General features: G+C 31.9%; 2 protein-coding genes and 1 long non-coding RNA gene across 6 annotated transcripts; 2 read left to right on the forward strand and 1 right to left on the reverse strand.

Annotated features, from left to right (window-relative positions):
* Nucleotides 1–534: 534 nt before the first annotated feature.
* On the reverse strand, nucleotides 535–4,646 carry LOC105772822 (phosphatidylinositol/phosphatidylcholine transfer protein SFH3). Of its 3 annotated transcripts, XM_012594286.2 has the most exons (11): nucleotides 4,501–4,646; nucleotides 4,377–4,405; nucleotides 3,600–3,683; nucleotides 3,388–3,441; nucleotides 2,802–2,879; nucleotides 2,623–2,676; nucleotides 2,472–2,531; nucleotides 2,299–2,394; nucleotides 1,982–2,083; nucleotides 1,824–1,904; nucleotides 535–1,211 (listed from the first exon to the last, which is right to left on the reverse strand). In XM_012594286.2, exons 1-11 carry the CDS (start codon nucleotides 4,553–4,555, stop codon nucleotides 900–902), a joined length of 1,005 nt encoding a protein of 334 aa, XP_012449740.1. In that variant the 5' UTR covers nucleotides 4,556–4,646; the 3' UTR covers nucleotides 535–899. The 3 variants fall into 3 exon arrangements, with proteins under 3 accessions (XP_012449740.1, XP_052487910.1, XP_052487911.1); XM_052631950.1 differs by lacking the exon at nucleotides 2,299–2,394; XM_052631951.1 differs by lacking the exons at nucleotides 4,377–4,405; nucleotides 4,501–4,646 and adding an exon at nucleotides 3,867–4,122.
* LOC128041666 (uncharacterized) lies at nucleotides 4,452–7,545 on the forward strand. Its single transcript, XR_008196617.1, has 2 exons — nucleotides 4,452–4,593; nucleotides 7,183–7,545. It is a non-coding gene; the product is annotated as an uncharacterized LOC128041666 (long non-coding RNA).
* A 3,943-nt stretch (nucleotides 7,546–11,488) lies between these two features.
* On the forward strand, nucleotides 11,489–17,469 carry LOC105773186 (C2 and GRAM domain-containing protein At1g03370). Of its 2 annotated transcripts, XR_001126998.2 has the most exons (10): nucleotides 11,489–12,449; nucleotides 12,703–13,944; nucleotides 14,056–14,238; nucleotides 14,441–14,724; nucleotides 14,825–14,941; nucleotides 15,059–15,321; nucleotides 15,968–16,136; nucleotides 16,367–16,639; nucleotides 16,739–17,010; nucleotides 17,215–17,469. XR_001126998.2 is itself a non-coding variant. In XM_012594888.2 (9 exons), the coding sequence occupies exons 1-9, from the start codon at nucleotides 12,101–12,103 to the stop codon at nucleotides 16,928–16,930; spliced, it is 3,072 nt and encodes a 1,023-aa protein (XP_012450342.1). In that variant the 5' UTR covers nucleotides 11,489–12,100; the 3' UTR covers nucleotides 16,931–17,469. The 2 variants fall into 2 exon arrangements, 1 of the variants encoding a protein (XP_012450342.1); XM_012594888.2 differs by having other exon boundaries at nucleotides 16,739–17,469.
* Nucleotides 17,470–25,184: the final 7,715 nt, after the last annotated feature.

Genomic DNA, 25,184 nt, shown 5'->3' on the forward strand with positions numbered 1-25,184 from the left:
CCTTAATATTATTCATTGTGGATTATGATTATCTTTTGCCCTACGGCAACACTTGTAAAAGTTCCATCAGTGATCACTTTTTAGAATACAAACCCGAAGATGATCGTTCTTCGCTCATTGGACTTTGACAAAAATTATGCTTTGAATTGTATACATTTCATAGCCGATTACTTTTAACCAAACCTAAAAACAAGTATAAGAATTTTCATGTTGATCCATTTCTCCTGTCGAACCCTCAAGCACTTTTTAGCTTTTCCTTCTAAAAAACACAAAACATAACATCCTAATTTACAGGAATTTGGTAGTAAATTTTAGTAGTAATCTCTTTCCTGTTTACGTCAAGAAAGGATCATGGAGCTTCTCATCTGCCGCCCGGAAGCTTTCCCCAACAAGTGAATAAATTTGACGGCTAAGAAGAGGGGCCGCCAAGCTCATTGCAAAAGTGAGACCCTCTTTCTCGTTGTTTAAGCAGAAGAAACACATGCACATACACAGCAACAATATGCAAGGACTGATAATTTATTTATGCACATGTAAGTGGAATTCACCTTTTTCTATTCAAAGTAATATTATATCATGTTAACTAAAAAAGTTAAAACTCAATATTAATACAATAGTATTCCTACAACTCAGCTGAGGTTGAACTTCAAACCTAATTATCCACCCAAAATGTGAACTTACCAAACATACACATGCACATACACTATATTATTAACTTTAAACTAACCTAAAAGATAATGCGAGCCAGGTGTGTTACTCTTTTCTTTATATCCTACTATATAACCGGAATGATCGAGTCAAACCATATTCCTCCTCTAACAACACCAACACAAAAGCATGCTGCTAATTCTGATTCTGATTGGGAAACAAGAGTTAAGTCGAACAGTGCATAATCAGTATCAGTCATCATCAATTTTGATGCCATCGGTGGACTTCGACAGCATGTTCCCCTTCTCAAACTTTTGCAACTCTGACTCCAGACTTTTAGCAATCTCTGTTTCTTCAGCAGCTGGCTCGGGTAGATCCACATGAAAAGATCCCTGTTTGATAGGTTGAGCAGGTTCACTGATCAAGGACTGCTGCTTTATGTAGTTGTAGAGTTGTTGATGAAAAGGATGATCCAGCGAAAAGCAGTTTTCATTTTCTGAATTGCGTGATGATCCTGACCCATCTTTTCTACAGAAATGTGGTAGTGATGCAATATCCATTATCTATAAAAATAAAATATAATACACAACCAGCATTATCAGTATTCTTGAAGCAGACAAAGTGACTGCGAAATGGTGTTTAACATCATCATATCATATCTAAGTGAATTAGTTATATATCTCCTTGGACTTCTGACAAAGAAACAAGGTCTAATGATTTACCAGTGAAGCAATCAAAATGAAAGACGATGGAAAAGAAGAAAAAAACTCAAAACTTGAATCATGCTCTTTCTGGGTTTACACTTAGTATTCTAGCAACAATGACAACTATAGAATATGACAAGAAATAATTGGCAGCCCCATTACTTCAAACAGAAAGAATCAGGAAGAGAACTGCAGAAATTTTAATATATATTAGAAATTGCAGCATCATTGAAGAAAAGAGTAGTGAGAATAACACAGGGCTAGAGAAGTTGATGGAGAAAAAGAACAAAAATGGAAAAATTCTTCTAGAACTAGTACTGCCTCAACCTACTTTGATATCACAGAGAGGGGGGGATGGGGGAAGATCGAGACAGGAATGATGATATTTTCAGTAGCTAAACATTTGAAGAGAAATACTGTAAGAACCCATGTTTTTAAATGTTTTAAGACATAATGAGAAAAACACCATACTTTCAATAGTTCATCTCGACCGCAACCTGGCAAAACTTGAATTTTTTTCCTTGTTCTCTCTTGCAAAAGGGGCTTGACAACCTGCTAAGAATTCAAAGGTTAAATCAATCCATGTCAAAACGATTTACTGGATAACAGATAAATATTCAAAGGTTTACCTTCCAACAAGCAGAGAAAATATATGGCGCATTTACAATGTAATATGTATTTGTCTTCTCTGGGTAGTTCAAGTCATCAATTGTGGAGATGATTGTCAGCAACTGCGTTAAAACAAAAAATTCAATCATGATACTGATCCATGAAGTTAAAATGCAATCAACCATTTACATGTTTGGACTGGTACAATTAGCCAGTTTAACATTGAGTTTTTCTTCTTTTCTCTTTGGTAAACCTTTTTCAGCAGCTTAATTACGTTGCAAATCCTGCTATCCAAGTGCTCTAGAACAAAATACAGAAACCAAACTCGAGAAGATACCTTTATTTTGCTCAGTGCTGAAAGCTTCAGGCCAGTCATATCTAATACTTTTATACAGGTGGTTATAGGCCGCCCATGCTTTTTAGACGCGGAAGGCTACAGCAGTGCATAAAAGTAAAGCAAATTACTAGGAAAGGCAGGGAACAGAAAACTTCCAAACGCTTATCACTCACCAGAATTACACGATCCCGATATTCATTGATTTGAATATGTGATTGCACATAGTAGTGAACCTATAATAATAAAAGAAGCAATAAATACCAAAGATTAGTGTCTTATGCTCACCAATGAAATGCTTTTATTGCATATTACCCTAAAACTTACAGATGCTTTGTCAAACGTGCTAAGCCCCACACCAATAGCAAAGACAGGAAGACCCTGGAAATGGAAAATTTTAAATTTAAATACATGCCTGAAAGGAAATGCTATTCCTATGAGCACAACTTAGTACGATTAAAAACATAAATACTGTAAACAAGATTAGATTTGACAAGTATGAGCACCTCTCTTGAGTAGCCAGACATTCCTATGAGCTGTGAATCACGCACTGCTCCATAAAGTTCGATAGGAACAATGGGTTTCTGTAGAAAAGGTTTACATTCAATACAAAAAAGAACTTAGTGACTCCCCTTGACTCAATTTTATGCATTAGGATTAATCAGCAAACAACTCAATATAAGACTGAAGCATGAAATGGCAGAAACCACATGGCAGGCATGATATTTTTACATGTGATGTGTGAGAGAGGGATATTAGGGATGTGGCTGGGATTCTTTCTTACAGGGGAGACAGTAAGGTTAGTATTTAGAAAAATAATAATTATGTTGTAAATGTAGCAGCCAATGACATGAATTAATGAAAATCAATTCAATTAAAACATTATATGGCCTGTCTAGACATACATGATGATCATTAAAAACTATATCCTTAAGCCATATCAAAGAAATATCATTAAATAAAAGACTGTCCGCATCCTCCAATTCGGTTTGCTTGTTTGAAAGGTAAAATGCTTAGACAATCATCAATAGTCTATTTAGAAAAGCAATCAATTGCAATTTAGATGCAACACCTGAGAATACATTAACTTACTGCTAAAATATCGTCAATGGTATTCTGCACCCTCCAATGCAAGCAGTCCACCAACTGAAACATGACACACTTAACGATTTGGTCATACAAAAATGACATTTATGATCAAGATACTGCCACAACAAAAACGACAGTTTTCTTGTTTCCTGCTTTTCAAAATGAAAAGGGAACCTGGGATAGATGTCTTTTGGGTTTAACTCCAATTAACTAACCATTTTATGGGCTTTGGCAACATTCCAGTCTCTTGCTTTTAGAAACCGCACCAATGTTTCAGCTCTAAAACCTTGATGGACATTCTGCATGTTGGGAAACAATTACTAGAAAGGAGATGAAAAATTGGTGCACAATCATTACCTAGTGAAGCTAAAAAAAAAACATATTGTATTTGTATCCTAGAGCATTCTGTCAGCTGTCATCAAACAGCAGACAAGGAAAGAACAATCAGCCATGCATTAAAACAAAAAATGCTTTAGTCATGCCTAAACTTATAAAGCATGCCACAAAGCTCCATAAATTGCATCCAAGAGCTTTCATCGATAGATCATCAATTCCTTCATATCCCTACCAGCCCATCTTCCTAGTTAAGAGAGGAGGATAGATGAAGCATTTATTTTTGCTGAAAAAGTTAAGATCAATGTGCCCATATAGAAATAAATAAATAGAGAAAGGGAAGCTAAGTTCACATATGAAGTAGGAGTAAAAAAATAAGTAGAATGTAAGGAAACAAAAGGACAAAGAGTAGGCAAGTGGCAATTAGATTAAGCAAAAGAGCAGATCAAAGCAATTGCAAATACTAGTAGTTGTAGAAGTAGTAGCAGTAGACAGTAATAGGAAAAAACCAACACATAATTGAAAAAGAACACTATAATTTAGCAAAATTAAAGTAAAAAAAAAAAAGGGAGAGTTGAGAGTGAAGAGTTAAAATAGCACACATTCTTTTACTGGCGTTGAATATAAGAGAAAGAAAAGAAAGGGTGAAATGGGCGTACCTGAAATGTAATGTTGAGAGGCTCTTCGACTGCCATGACATGGAAGTAACCAAGAAAGAAATCAGAAATTTTGGGATCGGTTGAGTTTCGAGTTCCCAAGAAAAAGAGAAAAGAGAAAGCAGACCTGAATCCATCAATGCCTGCAACTCAAGGATGGCTTCCTGAGAAACGATCCCCATTTCGAAGCAGAGATGATTGTTGGTGATTGATGGTAGAGGTATTTACACTCCAACTATTACTCTAGATTTCTTTCCTTTTCCTACTACTATAATTTCACACTTCCTTTTTAAAACAATCAAATTAAGTAAGGATTCTTAGTGAATTCGTACGGTTAAAATTCATAAGCATGGATTAACTGATTAAGGAAGGTAAATGGTTTTTTTTTCCTTTTTATATAAATAAAAAAATCATGATAATGAGGTGTTTATGTGAGCAATATCTCAAGCATTATTCATTGCTAAGTCACATCACTTGTCATAAATCATCATTAATATTTTGGATGTGTGATTGATATTTTAAGCATTTTTAAAATTGTTCTATTTTAGATAAGATATCGTGAATATTAAATAAGTCGATTGGATCAAGTAATTGGATCTCTTAAAATAAGGTTATTGGATCGTATCGCATTGAAGGCTTATTTATGTTATCTCTACAAGGTCTTGGACTTTATGAATATATTGTTTATAATGTTTTAGTTGCTACTTTGATGGAGAGATTGACTGTAATTGTAATATCCCGAAAATTACTACTATAATACCTCAAAATTACTACTATAATACTTGAAAATTACTACAATAAGAAAGTAGGTATCTTTGATATAGTAAAATAAGGAAATAAAGTGAGTTATGACAACATTGAGAAGTATACTATGATATATTAATTCAAGAAAGAATTAAATCGCAAAAGTGAGAAAACTTTTGTTGATTAAGAGTAAATACTCAAAATTTGAGGGGTAAAGTGTAAATATGAAAATTTAAAGGACTAATAGTGCAAATATTTTAAGGGTGGAATAATCTAGAAACTAAGAAAATGGATGAATTAGGACCAAATTGAAAAGGTAAATAATTTTGAGGGACTAAATCATAATTTTACCAAATTAAGTGATGACTCAAGGATGAAATTTTTAAAGATTATAAAGGGCAAAATGATCAATTAGAAGAGAGAGAAATTTAGAAGGCAATGATGATGTTGGAGATATTTTAGATTAATTAAATAAATAAATATTAGTTTATTAATATTTTAATTTAATTTTTAAATAATATTTTATTATTTTATTTAGTATATATATAAGAAAAGGAAGATGAAGAATCACCATCCCACCATTTTTTCCTACGCACCAACGTGAGAAGAAGAGAGAAAGAAAGAAAGTTTTACTTTCTTTACAATTTGGTCCTTTCACCAAAAATTTACTATTTTCACCTAGAAATCAAAAGAATTTCCATATCCATCAAGAGAGAAAGATAACAAGGAGACTATGGGGAGCTAGAATATCAAGTTAGATTCAAGAAAGAGAAGCTGGAGGAGAGAGAAAATCAAGTTAAAGGTTGAAACTAATAGGACAATGTAAGAACATCAAGATTTCAATATATTTTTAAGTTTGATATTATTGAAAAAGCACAGAAATGATGTTATAGTAGAGTTTTCTTATATAAGGTATTATGATCTTGATATATTAGTGAAGGGAAATAAGTGAAAGTGATGAGAAATATTATAGAGAAAGGGAATAAGGGAGTTATAAACTTAGTAATCAACATCTTGCACTAAAACAGTTTTGGACAGCAGCAGTAGGTTAACTTTGAAAAATCACCATAAATTGTGGAGATCAAATTAGGGGATGAGAAAAATATGAAAATATTATTGAGTCTAGTTTCTCATAGAAGAAACCGTGTAAGTAATGTAATTGTAAATCATGAGATATAATAAATTTTGTGAGACAATGTCAGAATGAATTCGGGTTCCCCTGTTCTGACTTTGAAAATCATCAAAATTTTGAGAAAAATAATTAGGGGCTTAAATTTATATGTTTTAATCCTTAATGAGTATATTTTCTATAGAAACAAACGGTAACATCATCCGAATCTTGTACGAGGAGATAATTAATTTTTAGTGAAGAAGGGTTGAAACTGTCAGACAATAGAAGAGGGATGAATTTAAAGAATAAACTGCACTTATTGGCTAAACCATAAATTCTGAAAATTTTATGGTAAGAAGATATGTGAGTCTAGTTTCATAGAAATTTAGCGGATCTTAATTCGGAGTTCTTTAGCTCAAGATATAAATAATTTAGTAACTATGACTCAAGTGGACAGTTTTGAATGAACATATAAATAAATAGTGAAATTATAGATAATGTTATATATAAGCATGTTATATACATTAAGGATGTGGAATGGAGAGGAGGAGGAGGAATATATATAATTATTCAACTAGCATGAGTTTTCATTAAAATGGCTAATTTGCATGTTTTAGTATCAATGACTAAATTGAATAAAAGTAAAATTTTAAGGGTAAATTTGTAAAATGTCAAAAAGTGACCAAATTGTATGAAATGAATTGTTTTATTATTTAAATTAATAAATTTAATGAAATATTAATTTAGACCAAGATTGGGTGAAAATTGAGCAAAATAGAAAATTACCAAAATATCCTTAAATTTTGGTATTTCGCAATTTAGCCTGGTAAGTTCGTATGAACTATATTCGTATAATTTTAATTAAAGTGAATGTTATTTTGGTGATGAATATTATATAAATATGTGTTTTATTATTGGAATTGAATTCTTATTGGTAATATGTATAATTATTAGATGCATTGAAATGATTATCGGAAGCTCGATTGGATTGGAAGCTTGTCAGAGATTATCACACTATCAATTGGTTCTATCAATAATTTTGGATGATTTGATTCTGGTTATAATGGCATGAATAAGTTAAATTGGCCAACGTTAGCTCATTAATGTTTTGATTTTGATTGGTTATAAATATGAATGTTTGATGAAATGAAATGTTTGTAAATTAATTTGTAAATTTCGGTAATGCTCTATAACCTTATTCTGGCGATGGATACGGGTTAGGGGTGATACAATAATTGACCTAGTATGTTAGTAAGTCAAAACTAGTATATATGCTTGAGACTTGTATATATTATGTACAGAGAGTTTTAATACTTATTTGTTTATTAAGGAACTTGTAATTATGGTGCATTGTGAGTGTAAGTAAATGTGTTACTTTGTTTACACCCTAAGTTTTCAAATAGAAAATTGAGAGGAAAGTGACCTAAATCTTTAGGCGCAAATGTGAAGTTGCTAAACCAATGTGTTTTAGAACTTAAATCACTTATTGTACGAGTTTGTAAGATAGTAGATTATCTCTTTGGACAAGACCCCATATAACTATAGATGTATGAAACTGAATTAGATAAACAACTTGTTTCTATTTTATTTTATCGTAGTTATACTTTCAGTGGGTACTACTCATATCATTGTTTCTATTGTTCTTGCAATTATCGTGTTATAATAAACGCCGATAATAGCGGGTAGAACAATCGCAAAGCAATAAGAGAAATTCACTAATGTTAAAAAAACGAGTGATACAAGAGAAGTTTCGACTACGTCTAGGGTTGAATAACTCTGTTCCAATCAAAGTCAAATAGAAGAAGTATAGTTCTATATGGACTCAACTTGTGGGGTATGGCCTGTACAGCGGGGGCTCCACCCCCGCACCCACGGTCGCAACCCTGTTCCAGTTTTATGCTTAATGGGGATCTATGGCGGGATACAATATTCCTCGCCCTTTTGCTTCCATAGATCCCTTTATTTCGCTACTGTATTTATTTCTTCAACAAATACCGAAATTCAAATCACACAATTTCTAATATATCGTTTCACCTCTTTGGCCGATAGCTTCCTTAATGACCTTCTTTAGTTTGGCTGCAAGAACCTTTACAATGACTTTGGAAATGTTTCTAAAGTTGAAGCTCCAACAATCCTTAATATAATATAAACTCGCATATAAAATAAAAATTACCAATTGCAAGAACCTTTCTTGATCTCATCTGAAGGTCGAAAGCTTCGACAAATCTTAATATAATTTAAACTTATATATAAAATTAATTTACGAAATAAAAAATCAAGAAGTAAAACTATTAAAGGTTAAATTTTGTTATTAGTGTTTGTAGTTTGTATAAAGTGCAAATTTGTTATACTCTAATTTCATCATTTTTATATTCATATTCTTTTATTTTTGAAATTTAATCCTAACTAAATGGTAATCCTTAAATTTTTTATTTCTAAAATATTATGTGGCAAATATATAACTTCATGCATAATGCCATATCATTTTAGTTAAGGAATTTAATGGTTACCATTTAAGTTATGACCAAAGTAGTCAATCTTATAGTGATAGATGTACAATTTTTCCATTGGTACGGGTATTAATGTTGATCTATTTCAATGTATTGTTTCAAATTTATCGCTATTTTTAAAATATTTTATATATGTGGACGTGACATGGGTTCAAATCTCACCATATGTAAATTTTAAGATAAATACTCATTAATTATATAAAATATTATTTAATAAACTTCACAAGTACAATATATCATTAAACAAACTCAAAATAAACAAACAAAAAAAATTTCACAACTTAAATAACAAAATTATCCAATACTATGCAAAATAATAATTCATAATTCAACAAATCCAAGAAAAAATTAAATTTAAATTTAAAATATATTTTAATTTTTTGGTACAAATAAATAATAAAATTTAAAATTAAATTTTTGTGATGATTGATATACCATATTTTAGTCGATACAAGCAAAATTAACTAATACGCACTAGTACAATCAATACCAATCGAAATTGACCTCAAAATAAAATCTAAAATTTATTTTTCTGATTTACTACAAAACAGAATATTTTGATTGAAATAGACAACACAAAATGGTACCAACTATTATAGTCATAATGAAAATTTTAAAATTGAAAAAATATATGCGACAAGAAATATCAAAATGGAGAAGACTAAAAGCAGATAGTAAATTAAGGGTGGGTTTGGATGGACGATTGGGTGCGGTACGGTGCATTTAACTTACTTTTTGTCTCACGCTACAGTATCTAATTCCACCGCCACCGTTGTTTTTACACTAACCGCAGGTAAACGTACCGTCCATCCAAACTTACCCTAAGTCGATTTCATCAGCTGGATCTTTTTGTTGCAGCGAGTCGAGCGTCGGCATCGACTTTTATGTAACACGTGGAGCATTTGGAATTACCGAAGTGTGGCCTTATAGAAACAACGGTACCTGATTGCTGCGCATATTGTTCAACAGGATGCTTTGTTTCTCAAAAGCTGTCGTACTGCTATTTATGCTGTGCAGGAGGGCCCTCGATAGCCTATTGTAGGACGGGTTGATTGTTGGTGCAAGGCTTCACCGGGTAAGCTGAAGTGTAACATTGACGGTGTTTTTGTGGATAGTGATGTTATCGGATGGGTTGCTATAGTTAAGCATGCTGTGGGTGGCTTTGTATGCTGCATTTTGGGCTTTGTATGGCTGAAGTTTATGCAGCTCAGGACGCCCTCTCCTCTCATGGCATGCTCTCTCATACCGAACTTCTGATGCCTCGGAATTGGGTTGATTACTTTAAGACTGTTTTCATCTCAGCTCTTTGTATCAGTCCTTGTCCTATTGTTGGATTCATAGATGTTTGACAAGAACATGTTTTTTTTTTTATCTTCATTCTATTTTTAATTTTGTATTTGCTGATTGTTCTAAACCGGATATACTTTGATTACTTGGAAATTCGGTATTGTCTCTCACTTTTCTCCTTTATCTTTTTTTATTTTAATTAATGAAGCTTTATTCTAAAAAGAAAATGTAAATTATAAAATAGTCGTTTTGTTTGCCTCATATTACATACATTTTAGTCACTTATGTTATCGTGTTGTAATATTTTAGTTATTAAGCCGTTAATTGTCGTTAATATTGTAACAAGATGGCGATGTGATACATTAAGTCATTATTTTAAACAAAAATTTTAGGCTATGTTTTTTTATTTTGAGCAATTTAATTCTGTTATAGCAATTAACGACTCAGTGGTTAAAACGTTATAATACGATAACGTAAGTAATTAAAACGTAATATTTTAAACATAATGATAAAAATATAATCTAAAATAAATAAAAATAACTATTTTCGTAGTTTATAAAAAAAAAAAAGTGTGATATTGAGTTTGTGGTCTGCACACACACACACACAAAAAAAACCAACAACAAGGGCGGCCGAAACCACAATAGTAAAACAGTCTTTGTAATTTAAATAAAATGTATTTATTTAGTTTCGATTGGGTGGTGAGATCCTAACCTATTACAATTATAATATTTATTAGGTTATCATTGCTATTTGACAATTTACTTATTTTTTATGGGTAAATTACACTAATATCACTAAACTATTAATAAATTTATATTTTAGTCACTTAATTTTAAAAAGTTAAAAAAGAATCACTAAACTATTTCGAAGTTTTCATTTAAGTTACTGGGCTATTAAAATCGTTGATGTATAGCCTTCTCTGCTCACACTACCTACACCAATCAAAATCTCGCGTTCTCATCCTCTTCTACAATTAGATTTGTTCATGAAATAGTTTTAAAAATCACGAATCTGCGTACCAAAAGTCAAATAGTTTTCTTTTTCGATCTCAAACACTGACTATCTGATCAACTTGGATATAAGGAATGTTCTTCTAATCGTCGATGAGTATTGATCAACTTGGAGCTCGCTAGCCGGACTTTGAAAAAAACTTCGAATAGTTCAATGACTTAAATGAAAACTTTCAAATAGTTTATGACCGATTTGTAGCTTTTGAAAGTTGAGTGACTAAAATATAAACTTTCTACTAGTTTAGCAACTTGAGAGTAACTTACCCTTTTATTTATTTGTGTTCGCCGCAACGAGTGGATCGTACATAGAAAAATAATTTTGTTGGGATGGATGATAATTGCAGTTTGTCCTTAAACAAAATTGGTCAAGGAAAAACAGTGGAAACAGAAACGCGGACTTGAAAAAACAAACAATAGTTGCCAACGTTGAAATAAAAGTAGGCTTTCGTTCTATTTACTCTACTCCCCTCCTACCTTCTAAAAATCAAGCATCACCTCTCTCTCTCTTCTTTTCCCTTTTCAACTTTGTTAGCTGCAAATCCTGCGAAATTAATTTTTTCCCCAAATTTTGGATACTTTACATATTATATAATATATAAAAACAAAAACAAAAAACTGTGTAATTTGTTTTTCTTGTAAAATTATTTGTCTGGGTGAGTTCGGGAGGTGTATTGTATTTGTATTTATACAATTATACCCAACTAAAGAATAGGCTGCAGTATTTGTTCTTTATCTTTGGTAAATAGTTGAGTTTGATTGATTTTGCTTCTTCTTTTTTAGGAAAAAAAAAAGATTTTTGCTTGGGAAGTTTGTGTTTATATTTCTGTGTTTCTCCTAGAAATTTAAGAAATAGATATATATACTTGGAATGGAAGGAAAGAAATACTACTGAACTTTTTTTTTCCCTTGAGGTCTTCTTGATTATAGCATTGAAAAAGACAATATTGACTGCGTGTCGGTGGGTGGGTTCTGCATAAAATTGAACATTATCAATCAAGGCCAAAATTTGGACCCTTTTTATTAGGTTAAGATTGGATTGAGGGAATCTAGAGAAAAAGAAAAATGAAGCTCATTGTGGGCGTAATTGAAGCAAGGAACATACCAGCCATGGATGTAAACGGCTTCAGTGATCCCTACGTCAAGCTTCAGCTTGGGAAACAGAGGCACAAAACCAAAGTGGTGAAGAAGACGTTGAACCCAAGTTGGGGAGAGGAATTTAGTTTCAAGGTCGAGGATTTGAATGAGGAGCTTCTTATCACCGTCTTGGATGAGGATAAGTATTTCAATGATGACTTTGTGGGTCAGCTTAAAGTCTCCGTTTCCCAGGTTTTCGATGCTCATAATAAATCTCTTGGCACTGTTTGGTATTCCCTTCACCCTAGGAATAAGAAGTTGAAGAACAAGGAGTGTGGTATGTTCTGTTTTTAGCTTTCTATTATTTGCATCTTTCATTTCTCAAGCTCTGCATATTTGGAGTTGCCTGATCATTACTCATGTGCTGTTTGCATCTCCTTTTTACTTGGAATATTCAACTAGGATTTTTGTGCCTTTTAGGCCTCAAAAAGGAGCTTATTTAAGTAGTTTGGATCTAGGATTCAAAGATTCCAGCCTTTGACTACATGCTTCTAAATATCTATCTGCTTTTCTTTCAACCTTGGCTACAGGTGAAATACTTCTAAATATCTATTTTTCCCAAAACAATTCATACTTGGACTCGACTTATAATGGTGATCATGCATCAGCATTGAGGAAGCATGAAGACATGGATGTTAAGGATATTTCTAGGTCTTTTAGTGGTTCATCAAGCTCCTCTTCTCCGCCGAGACTAGATGATAATGTGTCTTCCAAGGAAGAGAAATCAAGTGCACAAAAATCCCTAGCAGGTCGAATCACTCAAATGTTTAATAGAAATTTTGACATTGGTCCTACTACATCCACTAGGGGCAATGATTTGATGGAGATACCTGAAATTTCAAGAGCTGATGTTTTTGATAACAAGTCTGATGATCAGTCATCGTCTTTTGAGGAAGCGATGGAAGCATTGTGTTCCCGAGATCAGGGAAGTGAAATTCCGAGTAACTTACCTGGAGGAGTGCTTCTAGATCAATTATATGTGATTGCGCCAAAAGAACTAAACTTTCTACTTTTTTCACCTGATTCAAGTTTTCCTAGGTCATTAGCAGAGGTGCAGGGATCTACAGACCCACAAATTGGGCCTTGGAAATTTGAGAATGGTGGTGAGAGTTTGAAAAGAATTTATTCTTACGTCAGGGCTCCAACCAAATTAATTAAGGCTGTGAAAGCCACTGAGGAGCAAACATATATAAAAGCTGATGGGAAGACTTTTGCCGTTTTAGCGTCTGTGAGCACTCCGGATGTTATGTATGGGAGCACTTTCAAAGTCGAAGTGCTGTACTGCATTAGTCCTGGACCTGAGCTCCCATCTGGAAAAGAATCTTCCCATTTGGTGATTTCATGGCGGATGAACTTCTTGCAGAGCACACTGATGAAAAGTATGATAGAAAATGGAGCCCGGCAGGGTCTGAAGGAAAGCTTTGAGCAATTCACTACTCTACTAGAGCAGACTATTAAGCCAGTTGATTCAAAGGATTTTGGGTTGAACAAAGAACAGATTTTGGGATCATTGCAGGCTGAACCCCAGTCAGATTGGAAGTTGGCAGTCCAGTACTTTGCTAATTTTACTATGGTTTCTACAGTTTTTATGAGCTTATATGTAATAGTCCATATCTGCCTAGCTGCACCCAGTACAATTCAAGGACTAGAGTTTTTAGGGCTTGATTTGCCTGATTCAATTGGTGAATTTATTGTGTGTGGTATTTTGGTTCTTCAAGGTGAAAGGGTGTTGCAGTTAATCTCCCGCTTCATGCGTGCCAGAGTGCAGAAAGGTAATATTTATATTTAATAACAATTCTGCTCGGCTAGTGAGAAGAGTTGCCATGTCTTGTTTCTTGTGTCTCAGCCTTTGATTTCCTTTTCTTATGTCTCTCTAACACTAGGGAGTGATCATGGAGTGAAAGCACAAGGGGATGGATGGTTACTAACAGTTGCCTTGATTGAGGGAAGTAATTTAGCTGCTGTAGATTCAAGTGGTTACTGTGATCCATATGTTGTGTTCACTTGCAACGGGAAAACTAGAACCAGCTCAATCAAGTACCAGAAATCTGCTCCCCAGTGGAATGGTGAATTCAACATTATGCTTTGTCTATGTTTGGATTCATTGTACATGTTTGGTGTTGCACTAGCATCGTCTTGAATAATGAATCTTACTTAGAATCGTATAGCTTTTCTAGTTCAGAAAAGGAATTCTATAATTTGTCAACTTTTTTGAAAAAAATTTCTAAACTTTAATAAATTCTTCCAAAAACTGTGTTCTTTTTGCAGAAATATTTGAATTTGATGCAATGAAAGAGCCTCCTTCCGTACTGGATTTAGAAGTTTTTGATTTTGATGGGCCTTTTGATGAAGCTACATCTTTGGGACATGCTGAGGTTAATTTTGTAAGATCTAATATATCAGATCTAGCTGATGTGTGGGTTCCTCTGCACGGTAAGTTGGCTCAGGCATGCCAGTCTAAGCTGCACTTGAGAATTTTTGTGGAAAATACAAGAGGTGGAAATGTGGTTACAGAGTACTTAAGAAAGATGGAGAAAGAAGTGGGGAAGAAGGTAAATATATAGTTAATTTTATTTTAGTTCCAATTGGCCAGGAATAAAATAATGTTGCCCATTCTTGTTATTTACTTATGACCTAATGATCTATTTGCAGATAAATGTGAGGTCCCCTCAAACGAATTCAGCCTTTCAAAAACTCTTTGGGCTTCCACCAGAGGAATTTCTCATAAATGACTTTACCTGTCACTTGAAACGGAAAATGCCTCTGCAGGTTCTGATTGTCTGGTTATATAATATTATGTAAAGCTCACTTTTGTGATGTTTTACTCCGAGTAATTAATATGCACTATTTTCCCCTTTTTGTTAATTTGATGTTGCATCTATGCAGGGTCGCCTGTTTTTATCACCAAGAATAATTGGGTTTCATGCCAATTTATTTGGCCACAAGACAAAATTCTTCTTCCTTTGGGAAGACATTGAAGATATTCAAGTTCTTCCACCTACTTTGGCATCAATGGGCAGTCCAGTTATTGTTGTGACTCTCCGTCCAGGAAGAGGGATGGATGCTAGACATGGTGCAAAGACTCGAGATGAGGAAGGCAGGCTGAAGTTCCATTATCAGTCTTTTGTATCTTTCAATGTAGCTTATCGGTAAAAGAGCAATCTATCTTCTGTGACTTCTGTTTTTTATTTTATTTATACTTTTTTTTATCTTTTGATATGTTCATTACTTTTGTTTAATGTTGAAAGCATGTCTAACCCAGCTCTTTTTTGGAATATTTAAAAATGAATGCTAGCATTATGACTTCCGTTATGTTTTTCCATATGACCATTAAAAGTGTGATGATGTTCTTTAAGTGGCAAATGCACTTGCTTTTAAAATACATTAAACAACTTATATGCTTAGATCACTTTTGCATTTGCACCTGTAATCTGACATACTATTGTTTTTCTAATTATCGAAAGATCTTGCTTTAGTTATACTTTAATTTTGAGATATACCTGAAAATCATAGATTTTACGATTACTGGTATCACGACTCTTTTTACTTTTGTTCAAATTTTTTCTGCTGTCTAAACTCTATCGTTTAAGCTTCATGCTTGTTTGTATGTATCAACTGTTGCTCTTTCGCAATCAAATGATGAAACTAGTCCTATGTATTAAGAATCTGTGATGATAGAAATGAGGGTAGATAAATCCTTGGTGTGTATGTTCGTGAAAGTAAGAATGTCCTGAAAGGAGCAATAATGGTAAAATGTCATATCTTGATCTTCATTTTTTTTTTTTTTTTGACTAGAACAATCATGGCTCTGTGGAAAGCCAGAGCCTTGAGCCCAGAACAGAAAGTGCAAATAGTTGAAGAAGAGTCCGAGGCAAAAAGCCTCCAAAGTGACGAGAGTGGATCTTTCTTAGGCCTTGAGGATGTCAGTATGTCTGAGGTTTATTCCTGTGCTCTTCCTGTTCCCGTAAGTCATCTATCTCTCTTTCTGTGAGCCTATGGAATGAGTATGCTGCAGCATGCATCCTGTTATGAACATTTATACTTTCCATGTTGTGTTGAGGTATTGCCGGTCCTTATGTTAAAGTGTATTAATGGAGTCTTTGCACGTAAATTTAGTACGACTATTCTTATGGGTGTATTGTAGATATATTTTCTTTGTATCAGATGGTGGTAATTGTTTTATTGGTGATTCAGACTGGTTTCTGCATGGAGTTATTTAGTGGTGGTGAATTGGAGTATAAAGCTATGAAGAAAGCTGGCGGTCTTGACTATTCTTGCACTCCATGGGAACCAGAAAATGTTGATGCATACGAGAGGCAAATATGTTACAAATTCGATAAGCGTGTATCCCGCTATAGAGGAGAGATGACTAGTACTCAGCAGAAATCCCAACTTCCCAATAAGAATGGTTGGCATATTGAAGAAGTTATGACTCTCCAAGGTGTTCCACTCGGGGACTATTTCAATGTATGAATGCCACAAAGAACATTTTATTCATTGCATCTTCTTGGATACCACATCTTCCTCATTGTTGACCACTGAGTTTAAACTTTCAATGTTTTGCAGATTCACCTTAGATACCAAATCGAGGACTTGCACTCAAAAGCAGAGGGATGTCAGGTGCGAGTATTTTTTGGAATTGCATGGTTGAAAAGCACATGGCATCAAAAAAGGATAACCAAAAACATCATTTCAAATCTACAACAACGCTTGAAGGTGATTTTTGGTGTCGTTGAGAAGGAATTTAGTAGAAGATAGTGCACGACTGGCATTGCTGATATATGAACCAGATTGGCAGATGAACGTAAATCATCTTCGGAAAGTTATCACATTCTTTGGTTGGTATTCTTTAGTGCTTTTTTATGTTTATGGAATTGAGATCTATCCACATTCCCATATAGCTGTGAGCTGCACACGAGTATCTCACTCAAAAGTAAAATTCCAAACTTTTGCTTGAAACCGAACCTGAAAATTGTTGGCTGGCAAGCAGATTACACGGCTTTAACTTGTTTTTCAAATGTAGCTGAATTTGATGCTTGTAGGGACCGAAGCCCCTCATTGAAGCAGGCTGCCAAAGTTACAGTCGTTGGGAAATATAGGCGTTTTGTGGCTGCTTTAACCATGTTGGGCCGAAGATATGATCTTTGTTGTTCGTTTGATTATTTACTATCGTTGTATTCTTGAAAATTAGAATAGAGTTGCGAAGTGCAACTGTTGTTTCTTGACTAACTGCTGTGATCATAATTTAAATGCAAAAAGAAAAAAAGGAAGAATAAATGAAATTTTTACACTGTAAATTGGTCAAAAGAAACTTGTGTTGAGTTAACCCAACTCAACACATATAGTAGCAGTCATAGTAATAGAACAGATTACAGTACTTGGGTATGGTTAACATCCATTTGCAAGGTATTATTTGTTTTAGTCTGTTAAAAGATGACATGGATACTTGTACCTTAAAGGGTTTTTGGATCCAATGTTTCCAGTTGCACATCACTTGCTCCCATTTCAAATGTAACTTATAGGGATGGAACGGGTAAGATATCTACAAATTTTGGATTATCCAAATTCGAATCCGAATTAAATAGCAATATCAGTTGGTATAAATTTGCAAAAATTCGAATTTAGCATTTTAACTTTATGTCAGATATCTAAATTTGTAAAAATCTGAATTTGAATCCATAAAAATTGACATTTATAAAGTAATGTAAAATTAAATAAAATTTATTTATTTAAAGAAAATTAATAAAAAATTATTTTCATTAAAAATTGTATAAATTATAATATTTTTAATATTATTTAAATTTTCATAGAATAGGATTTCAAATTTCAAATTTTAAAATAAGTTTTATTTATTATATTATTGTTAATGGGTCTATTATGTACTCTCTATTCTTATAATCTTATATTAAACTCTAGACTAAGTTGATGCTAACAAATATAATGTAAAGATGTTTTTGTCTTTTCATGTTTTTTAGTAAAAAAAAAAAATACTATAACAAGATTTGAACTTAAGGTTTAAGATCATTAATATAACAATGTGCATTGTAATAACTTAGTTGTATAGGGTTACATATCATTACTAATCTACCTTAATTATATTATAATTATTGATACACAATATCAATGGAAGTGGAGGAGGAGAGGGGGCGGTGTTAAAGAAAGTCGATTCACCCATTCCAGGACCGAGAGTTAAAGAGGACTTCCCCTACTATGTTGATCCTTGGGGTTGAGGGTTCCTACCTAATTATGTCACTTAATGGGCTCTGGGTGAGCCCAATGAAGGGTCCAATTGGGTCCAAATTGAGGTAGGGAGATAAGTATAACAATAATATACCATAAGGTTAGCTACACGTTTAGGGTTTAAGATTATGTATCATTAATATAAAAATGTACATTATAATAACATAGTTGTATATACTATATTGGGTTACACATCATTACTAATCTACCTTAATTATATAATGTTAATTGTATATCCTATGTTGGAACATTTTCAAATACTTATAGTGTTCCAATAATTATAAATGAATGGGTGTAATTAATCAAAAGTTAAATTTTTGGTCATTCGTCAAGAGTTATATCACTTGATTTTTGAAAAGAATTATAACTATTCAAACTATATTACTTGAATAGTTATAATATTAGATGAATAATTATATGTCTTTGTAAAGATGTTATTATTCGGAAAAGACACTATTAAAAGATGTCTCTATGAAGAGACATGAAAATTTCTATAAATATGAATGAGATTTCATTTGGAAATCACACTATAAAAAATTATTTTTATCCTTCTTCAATTTTCTAATATTATTAGATTGTTCTATAAAGACTTCTTGCAGAATTTCTTTGTAGAAATTGAGTTTCTTGTTATACATTACTTAGTGCTTAGTGGACTATTATCGTCAGTGCAAAACGCAAATAGTCATCGGCTTCATTGTATCCTCAAAGGTAATTTGCTTGGAACTCTTTTGCACACCGAACATAAGTAGGGGCAAATATAACCTTAAAGATAGTGACTTCATACACGCCTTTAAGCCTTGTCATATTTCTTCATTTTCTGCTCGAGTTCCATTCATGTGTTCGAGATTTTCCTCGCTGGAGATTTGTACTAACAGTTTTAAGGTTATATTTCATGATGACTACAACACATGAAAGTGGAACACTAAGGGAGTTGGCTTCCAACTTTGTCAAACTTGATTGGTTTGATGGTGACAATTTCCAACAATGGCAGAAAAAGATGCACTTCTTATTATCAGCTTTAAATATTGTCTATGTTTTGGATACTTCAAGACCGAAAGAGAATGAGAACGAACCTATTGCTGCAACCTGAGAAAGGCAAAAATGGGACAATGTTGATTACATGTGCATAGTCCACATATTGGATGATTTATTCGATGGTTTATTTGACACCTACCAAAATGAGGTCACCGTTAAGGAATTATGAGACAAATTGAAGACAAGATACATGACTGAAGATGCTACAAGCAAGAAATTTCTTGTTAGTCATTTCAATATTTATCAAATGGTTGATGGTCGTTCTGTTATGGAACAATTTCGTGATTTTGAAAAAATGTTGAATCAATTTAAGCAATATGAAATGAAAATGGATTAAATGATTGTTGTATCCTCCATTATAGACAAACTTCCTCCATCTTGGAAAGACTTTAAAAGAAGTCTAACACATAAGAAAGAGGAAATATCTTTTGAAGCTTTGGCAAATCATCTTCGTATTGAAGAAGAATATCGAAAGCAAGATCAGAACCTAGATTCTGAAAATGCCAAAGTGCATGTTATAGAGGAAGTACAGACTAATAAACCATCCAAGAGAAAGTTCAAACATACTGATAAAGTATATAAGTTCAAAAAGAAACAAAAGGGCTCATGCTATTATTGTGGTAAGCTGGGACATTTCAAGGATGAATGTCGATTTTTAAAGAAGAAATCATCTTCTAAGGCTAATATATCACAAGATGATAATGCATGGTGGATTGATACTGGAGCAATCAAACATGTGTGCAAAGACAAAAGCATGTTCAAAAAGTTCACACAATGTGAAAATGAGAATGTCTTGTACATGGGAAATTCTTCCACCACAACAATCAAAGGCAAAGGGTCTATTGAACTACAATTCACTTCCGGAAAAGGTTTTAACCTTGAATGACGTATATTAGGTTTTAACCTTGAATGATGCATATTATGTATCAGAAGTTAGGAAGAATTTAGTGTCTGGAAGTCTATTTTGATTGGGTGATATCAGTTTGTTTTGATTGGATTTTTAGGGCTTTTTGAAGCGTCCATCATAATTCGATTTAGCTCTGTTTGCTTCTTGATTTTTCAATGTTAATTTTTGGTTTTGAATTTTTTAACTTTTTTCAAGAACTTTTAAATTATTTTCATGGTTTTAAATATAAAAATTAAAATTATTTATTTATGAAAAGAAATAGAATTCAGTTTAGTTTCGAGTAACCATAGTTTTTAAACTTGCATTCCATAAAACCGTCCAAATACATTTATTCAAATAATTGGGTTGATTAGATAACAAAAGAATAATCACAAATCTAGAATTTATGTTTTTTTATATAATTGTTTAGTTAAGTGTAGGAATAAAAAATATTTAAATGAATAATTGAATAAAATATAAAGAAGATATATTTTTAAATAAGGTTTAGGGATACGTTTTTATGATGAAAAAATTAAACATATTTAAAATTATTATATTTATTATTAATTATTATTTTAATTTCAAAAAATATCTATATTATTTTTATACATTATTTAGTAGTTTGTGTATATTATAATCAAAATTAGAGATTAGTTTTGGTGGCTAGAGTTCAAACCATGCTAAAAGCAAAATAATAAAGATTTCGTAACATTTATTTGAATTCGAAGTCAGATTTCAAGGGTTAAAAATTCATATTTACTCCAAATATACAACAGATGATATTTTTGTTATCCGAATCTGCAGTTTGAATAGCCATCCCTAGTAACTCTAATATTCAACTGATGTGATATTCAAGGTTTCTCTCTAAAACCGAACATTCTCCTTCCAACAAGAGCCCACTTCCTCAATGGCTAGTGGCTACCCCAAAGTGTCATAATCCACGCTCTAACCTATGAAGTATTATGGGTTTTAACTTGTTGAGCTTTACGTTCTTGTCCACAAAAGGCATCTCAAAAGGTGAAAGTGGTGTGAACATAAAGTATTGAAAGAAGTTAGCATTATATAAGTGGATTTATCAAGTTTTTTTTTTATTGATAAATATGGATAGTACCATTTCGAGTTTATTGATAATATTTACATACAAATATAAAATTGTTAATTAAATTTAATAACGTAATAAAATAATTATATTTTAACTATTAAAATATACAAATAAAATTTTATACCTACCTGTACAAGTCGACATGCACATAGCCTAAGCTTGTAAGCGCTGTGGATTGATTGCTTCGTTGTCGATGTGAAGAGTCACTGTTGTAAGGCAATGCACGGCGGCATGGGTTAACCGGGAAAGATACCAAGGATGTGTTTAGTATTGTTTTCTGACAAGTATTTTTAGGACAAAAAGTACTTTTGAGACAAAAGCATTACTAAACAAGCTATTTTTTGAGAAAAAAATTTTGTTCTCTCAAACCAAAAATGGGCCCAAAAACATTTTTTTTAGAAGATGAAATTTTTAACTTAAATAGGCTAAACCTCACTACTTAGGGCCTGTTTAGTAGTGCTTAAAAAAAGTACTTTTGGCTCCAAAAACACTTTTAAAAGAAAAATTGTGCTAAACAAGCTGCCTTTAGCTGAGATTTTTGGCTTTTCAAAAATTCTTTAAGCACTTCTGTAAAAGAGAAACTAAAATTTTTAGTTTTTCCTCTTCCGAAAGCACTTTTGGTGCTTAATTATTTTTTCACCCCTCCAATAACATAGTACTTTCCTTTTTTTTTCTTGGTACTTAATTAGAAATGTGTTAAAATCATTAATTAAAAAAATATTTTTAAAATATTAATTACAAATATTTAATGGTTATATTTAAATATTTAAAATATGGTTTATATATTCTAATTAAATTTTATAAATAATTAATATTTATTGCTTAAAAATATTTAAAATTTATATTTCATATATTAAAATATTAACAACAAGTTATAATAATTTTTTTATATTCTTACTAAAATATAATAATATTAACTGATTTAAATATTATTTAAATGTATATTTATTACTTAATATTAATAATAACATGTGTAAAATGAGCATTTTATTTCTCAAAAGCACTTTTTGACAACAATTCTAAATACTCAAATTTTAAACCAAACTTTTTAAAAACACCTCTCAAAAGCTGTAACACCCCTAACCCGTATCCATCACCGAATTAGGGTTACGAGGCATAACCAAACAAACACAACCATTTCTTTTAAAAAAAAAAACCAAACTGATCACAAACATGGAAATTAAACCATTTTCTCATGGCTATTTATATTTTACAATCCAAATCTAACCAAAATCATATTCAAACCTATACATGCCATAAGGTCGAGTTCAAAATTTTAACAAAATACCAAAAGAAGTCGATAGTGTGATAGACTATGCTGATGATCCCCGAGCTCGTAACGCGTCTCCAAAATCTATAAATCAAATGGACAAAAACAATCAAAGTAAGCTTTCATAGCTTAGTAAGTCTATAGCATATCTAAAATACATATAAAAGAATGTATACTTAACTAATACACATAAAGCAGACATATGTATAGACATTATATGCATATAATCAAGTTACCAACATAATCATTAATCGCATATCTGATTTCTAGTGTATTTTTCGTTCGCACTTCATCGGATCCATTTATATATAAATTTCCAAATACATATACCAATAACATATTTTTATACTTATCAATTACAAGTGCGAATACACTTATACAATTATAATCCACATATGCCGAATGCGTTCATATATATATATATATATATATATATATATATATATATCTCCAACAATTTCATGACAACCAATATATGCACATACTCAATAATCACAAAGATTCAAACATTTATACACTCATCAAACACATTGAAACAAATGTTCATATATTTGTCCATTACATATAATCAAAAGCATATATATATATATATATATATATATATATATATATATATATATATTTATACCCAATGCATATAATCACTTAATTTAAACAGATTCACTAGCAATTCATCTAGATTCAGTTCACCGGCACTTAGCCTGCTAGGCTTATAGCCTGATTTAGTTCACCGGCACTTAGCCTGCTAGGCTTATAGCCTGATTCAGTTCACCGGCACTTAGCCTACTAGGCTTATAGCCTGATTCAATTCACCGGCACTTAGCCTGCTAGACATATAGTCTGAATAATTTCACTGGCAATAAATCCGATTGATACTGAGCTTTAACAAAAGAATCTCAATTCACAGAAGTTGTATCTCTTATTTGTATATAAAATCCACACAAAATTCAGCTCAATATTCATAACTTATATCTTTAAAAAACACATGGATAAATATAAATTCCAATCATCAAATCTAACTTAAATAACTCAATAATTCAACCAAAACACATTTATGTATATATAACCTCATACTTTAGATTCCACTTCTAATATCATAAAATTTAACTTATAATATACTAGGTACCTTTAACATTTGAATTCCATATATACCCATACAATTTCATATACCATCTCAATACAGGACCTTATACATGTACATATATGCATATTCGAATCTAACCAACATATATTACTCTATACTTATATTCAAACAAGAACATATACCTATATACTCATACATATTGAATTTAACATATATATATATAAATATAATTTCATACTTATACTCAATATAAATATTTATTCATAAGTATACATACTTATTCACTCCAACTTATACAACTATTTTATACTAAATTCACACCTTATTCACACACACATACATATGTTCGAATATATCTCATACCTTTGTAATTTCATACCTAATTTCAATACAACAAATTTTACATGTATATACATGTATATTCGAATATAATTTGTACATATATGTTCATACCTAAATTTATTTCAAAGTCATTCATATGCATATTTGCATATTCATAGTCATTCGAATCTAGCATATATATATAATTTCATACTTTCAATTCCAATTTTTATACTTTTAAAATCAACTCAACACACATACCATTGATATACATACTCATATGCTGATTTAATAAAATTAAATAGCTAATAGACTTACCTCGGACGATGGAAAATCAAAATCGGACGATTATTAAACTAATTTGGCTTTTCCCGATCTAACTCGATTTCTTTGGTTCTCGATCTAAATATATTCAAAATAAGATAATTTATTTATTAACACGTTCAATTTAATCCAAAACACATAATTTGGCAAATTACTATTTTGCCCCTAATATTTACACCTTTTTGCAATTTACTCTCTATTGCATAAAACACAATTTATACAAAATTTGCCCATACCACACAAGGGCCGAATATTCATGGTTCTCATACAAGTCCACACATTGCATTTATTTCACATTTTAGTCGCCAAAAATTTAATTTCACAATTTAGCCCTATTTACTTAATTTCACTAAAAATTCCAATACAAAACATATTAATCTATCACATATCTTTCATTTTTCATCATCAGCTATCACAAAGTCCAAGCATTCATCAATGGCACATTTCCAAATCATCAACAATTCACAAAATTAAAACATGAGTTTTGAAGAACACAAAGTAACGATCTTAAAAACGTAAAAATTATCGAAAACCGAACAAAACACATACCCGAATTAAGCTCCCAAAGGTGCCGAATGTTTAAAGCTTCCAAAGCTTTATTTTTTTCTTCTTAGAATCGGCCAAGAAAGATGAACACATGCATGGCCATTATTTATTTATTTAATACATATTAATATACATTTTACAATTTTAACCTTAATGATTTAATTAGAGTTGTCTATTTTTGTCCATGCATAATTCTAATGATTA

Source organism: Gossypium raimondii, chromosome 6 (assembly GCF_025698545.1).
Source record: "Gossypium raimondii isolate GPD5lz chromosome 6, ASM2569854v1, whole genome shotgun sequence".
NCBI classification, from domain to species: Eukaryota; Viridiplantae; Streptophyta; class Magnoliopsida; order Malvales; family Malvaceae; genus Gossypium; species Gossypium raimondii.

Excerpts from the sequence above, each read along its gene's own strand:
- LOC105773186 (XM_012594888.2), top strand. The coding sequence starts at position 12,101 with ATGAAGCTCATTGTGGGCGTAATTGAAGCAAGGAACATACCAGCCATG. Across the intron at positions 14,725-14,824 it reads AGAAAGAAGTGGGGAAGAAG|ATAAATGTGAGGTCCCCTCA; the intron begins GTAAATATATAG and ends ATCTATTTGCAG. Across the intron at positions 16,137-16,366 it reads CCTGTGCTCTTCCTGTTCCC|ACTGGTTTCTGCATGGAGTT; the intron begins GTAAGTCATCTA and ends TTGGTGATTCAG.
- LOC105772822 (XM_012594286.2), bottom strand. The coding sequence starts at position 4,555 with ATGGGGATCGTTTCTCAGGAAGCCATCCTTGAGTTGCAGGCATTGATG. Across the intron at positions 2,084-2,298 it reads CAGCACTGAGCAAAATAAAG|TTGCTGACAATCATCTCCAC; the intron begins GTATCTTCTCGA and ends GTTTTAACGCAG. Across the intron at positions 1,212-1,823 it reads GTCGAGATGAACTATTGAAA|ATAATGGATATTGCATCACT; the intron begins GTATGGTGTTTT and ends TTATTTTTATAG.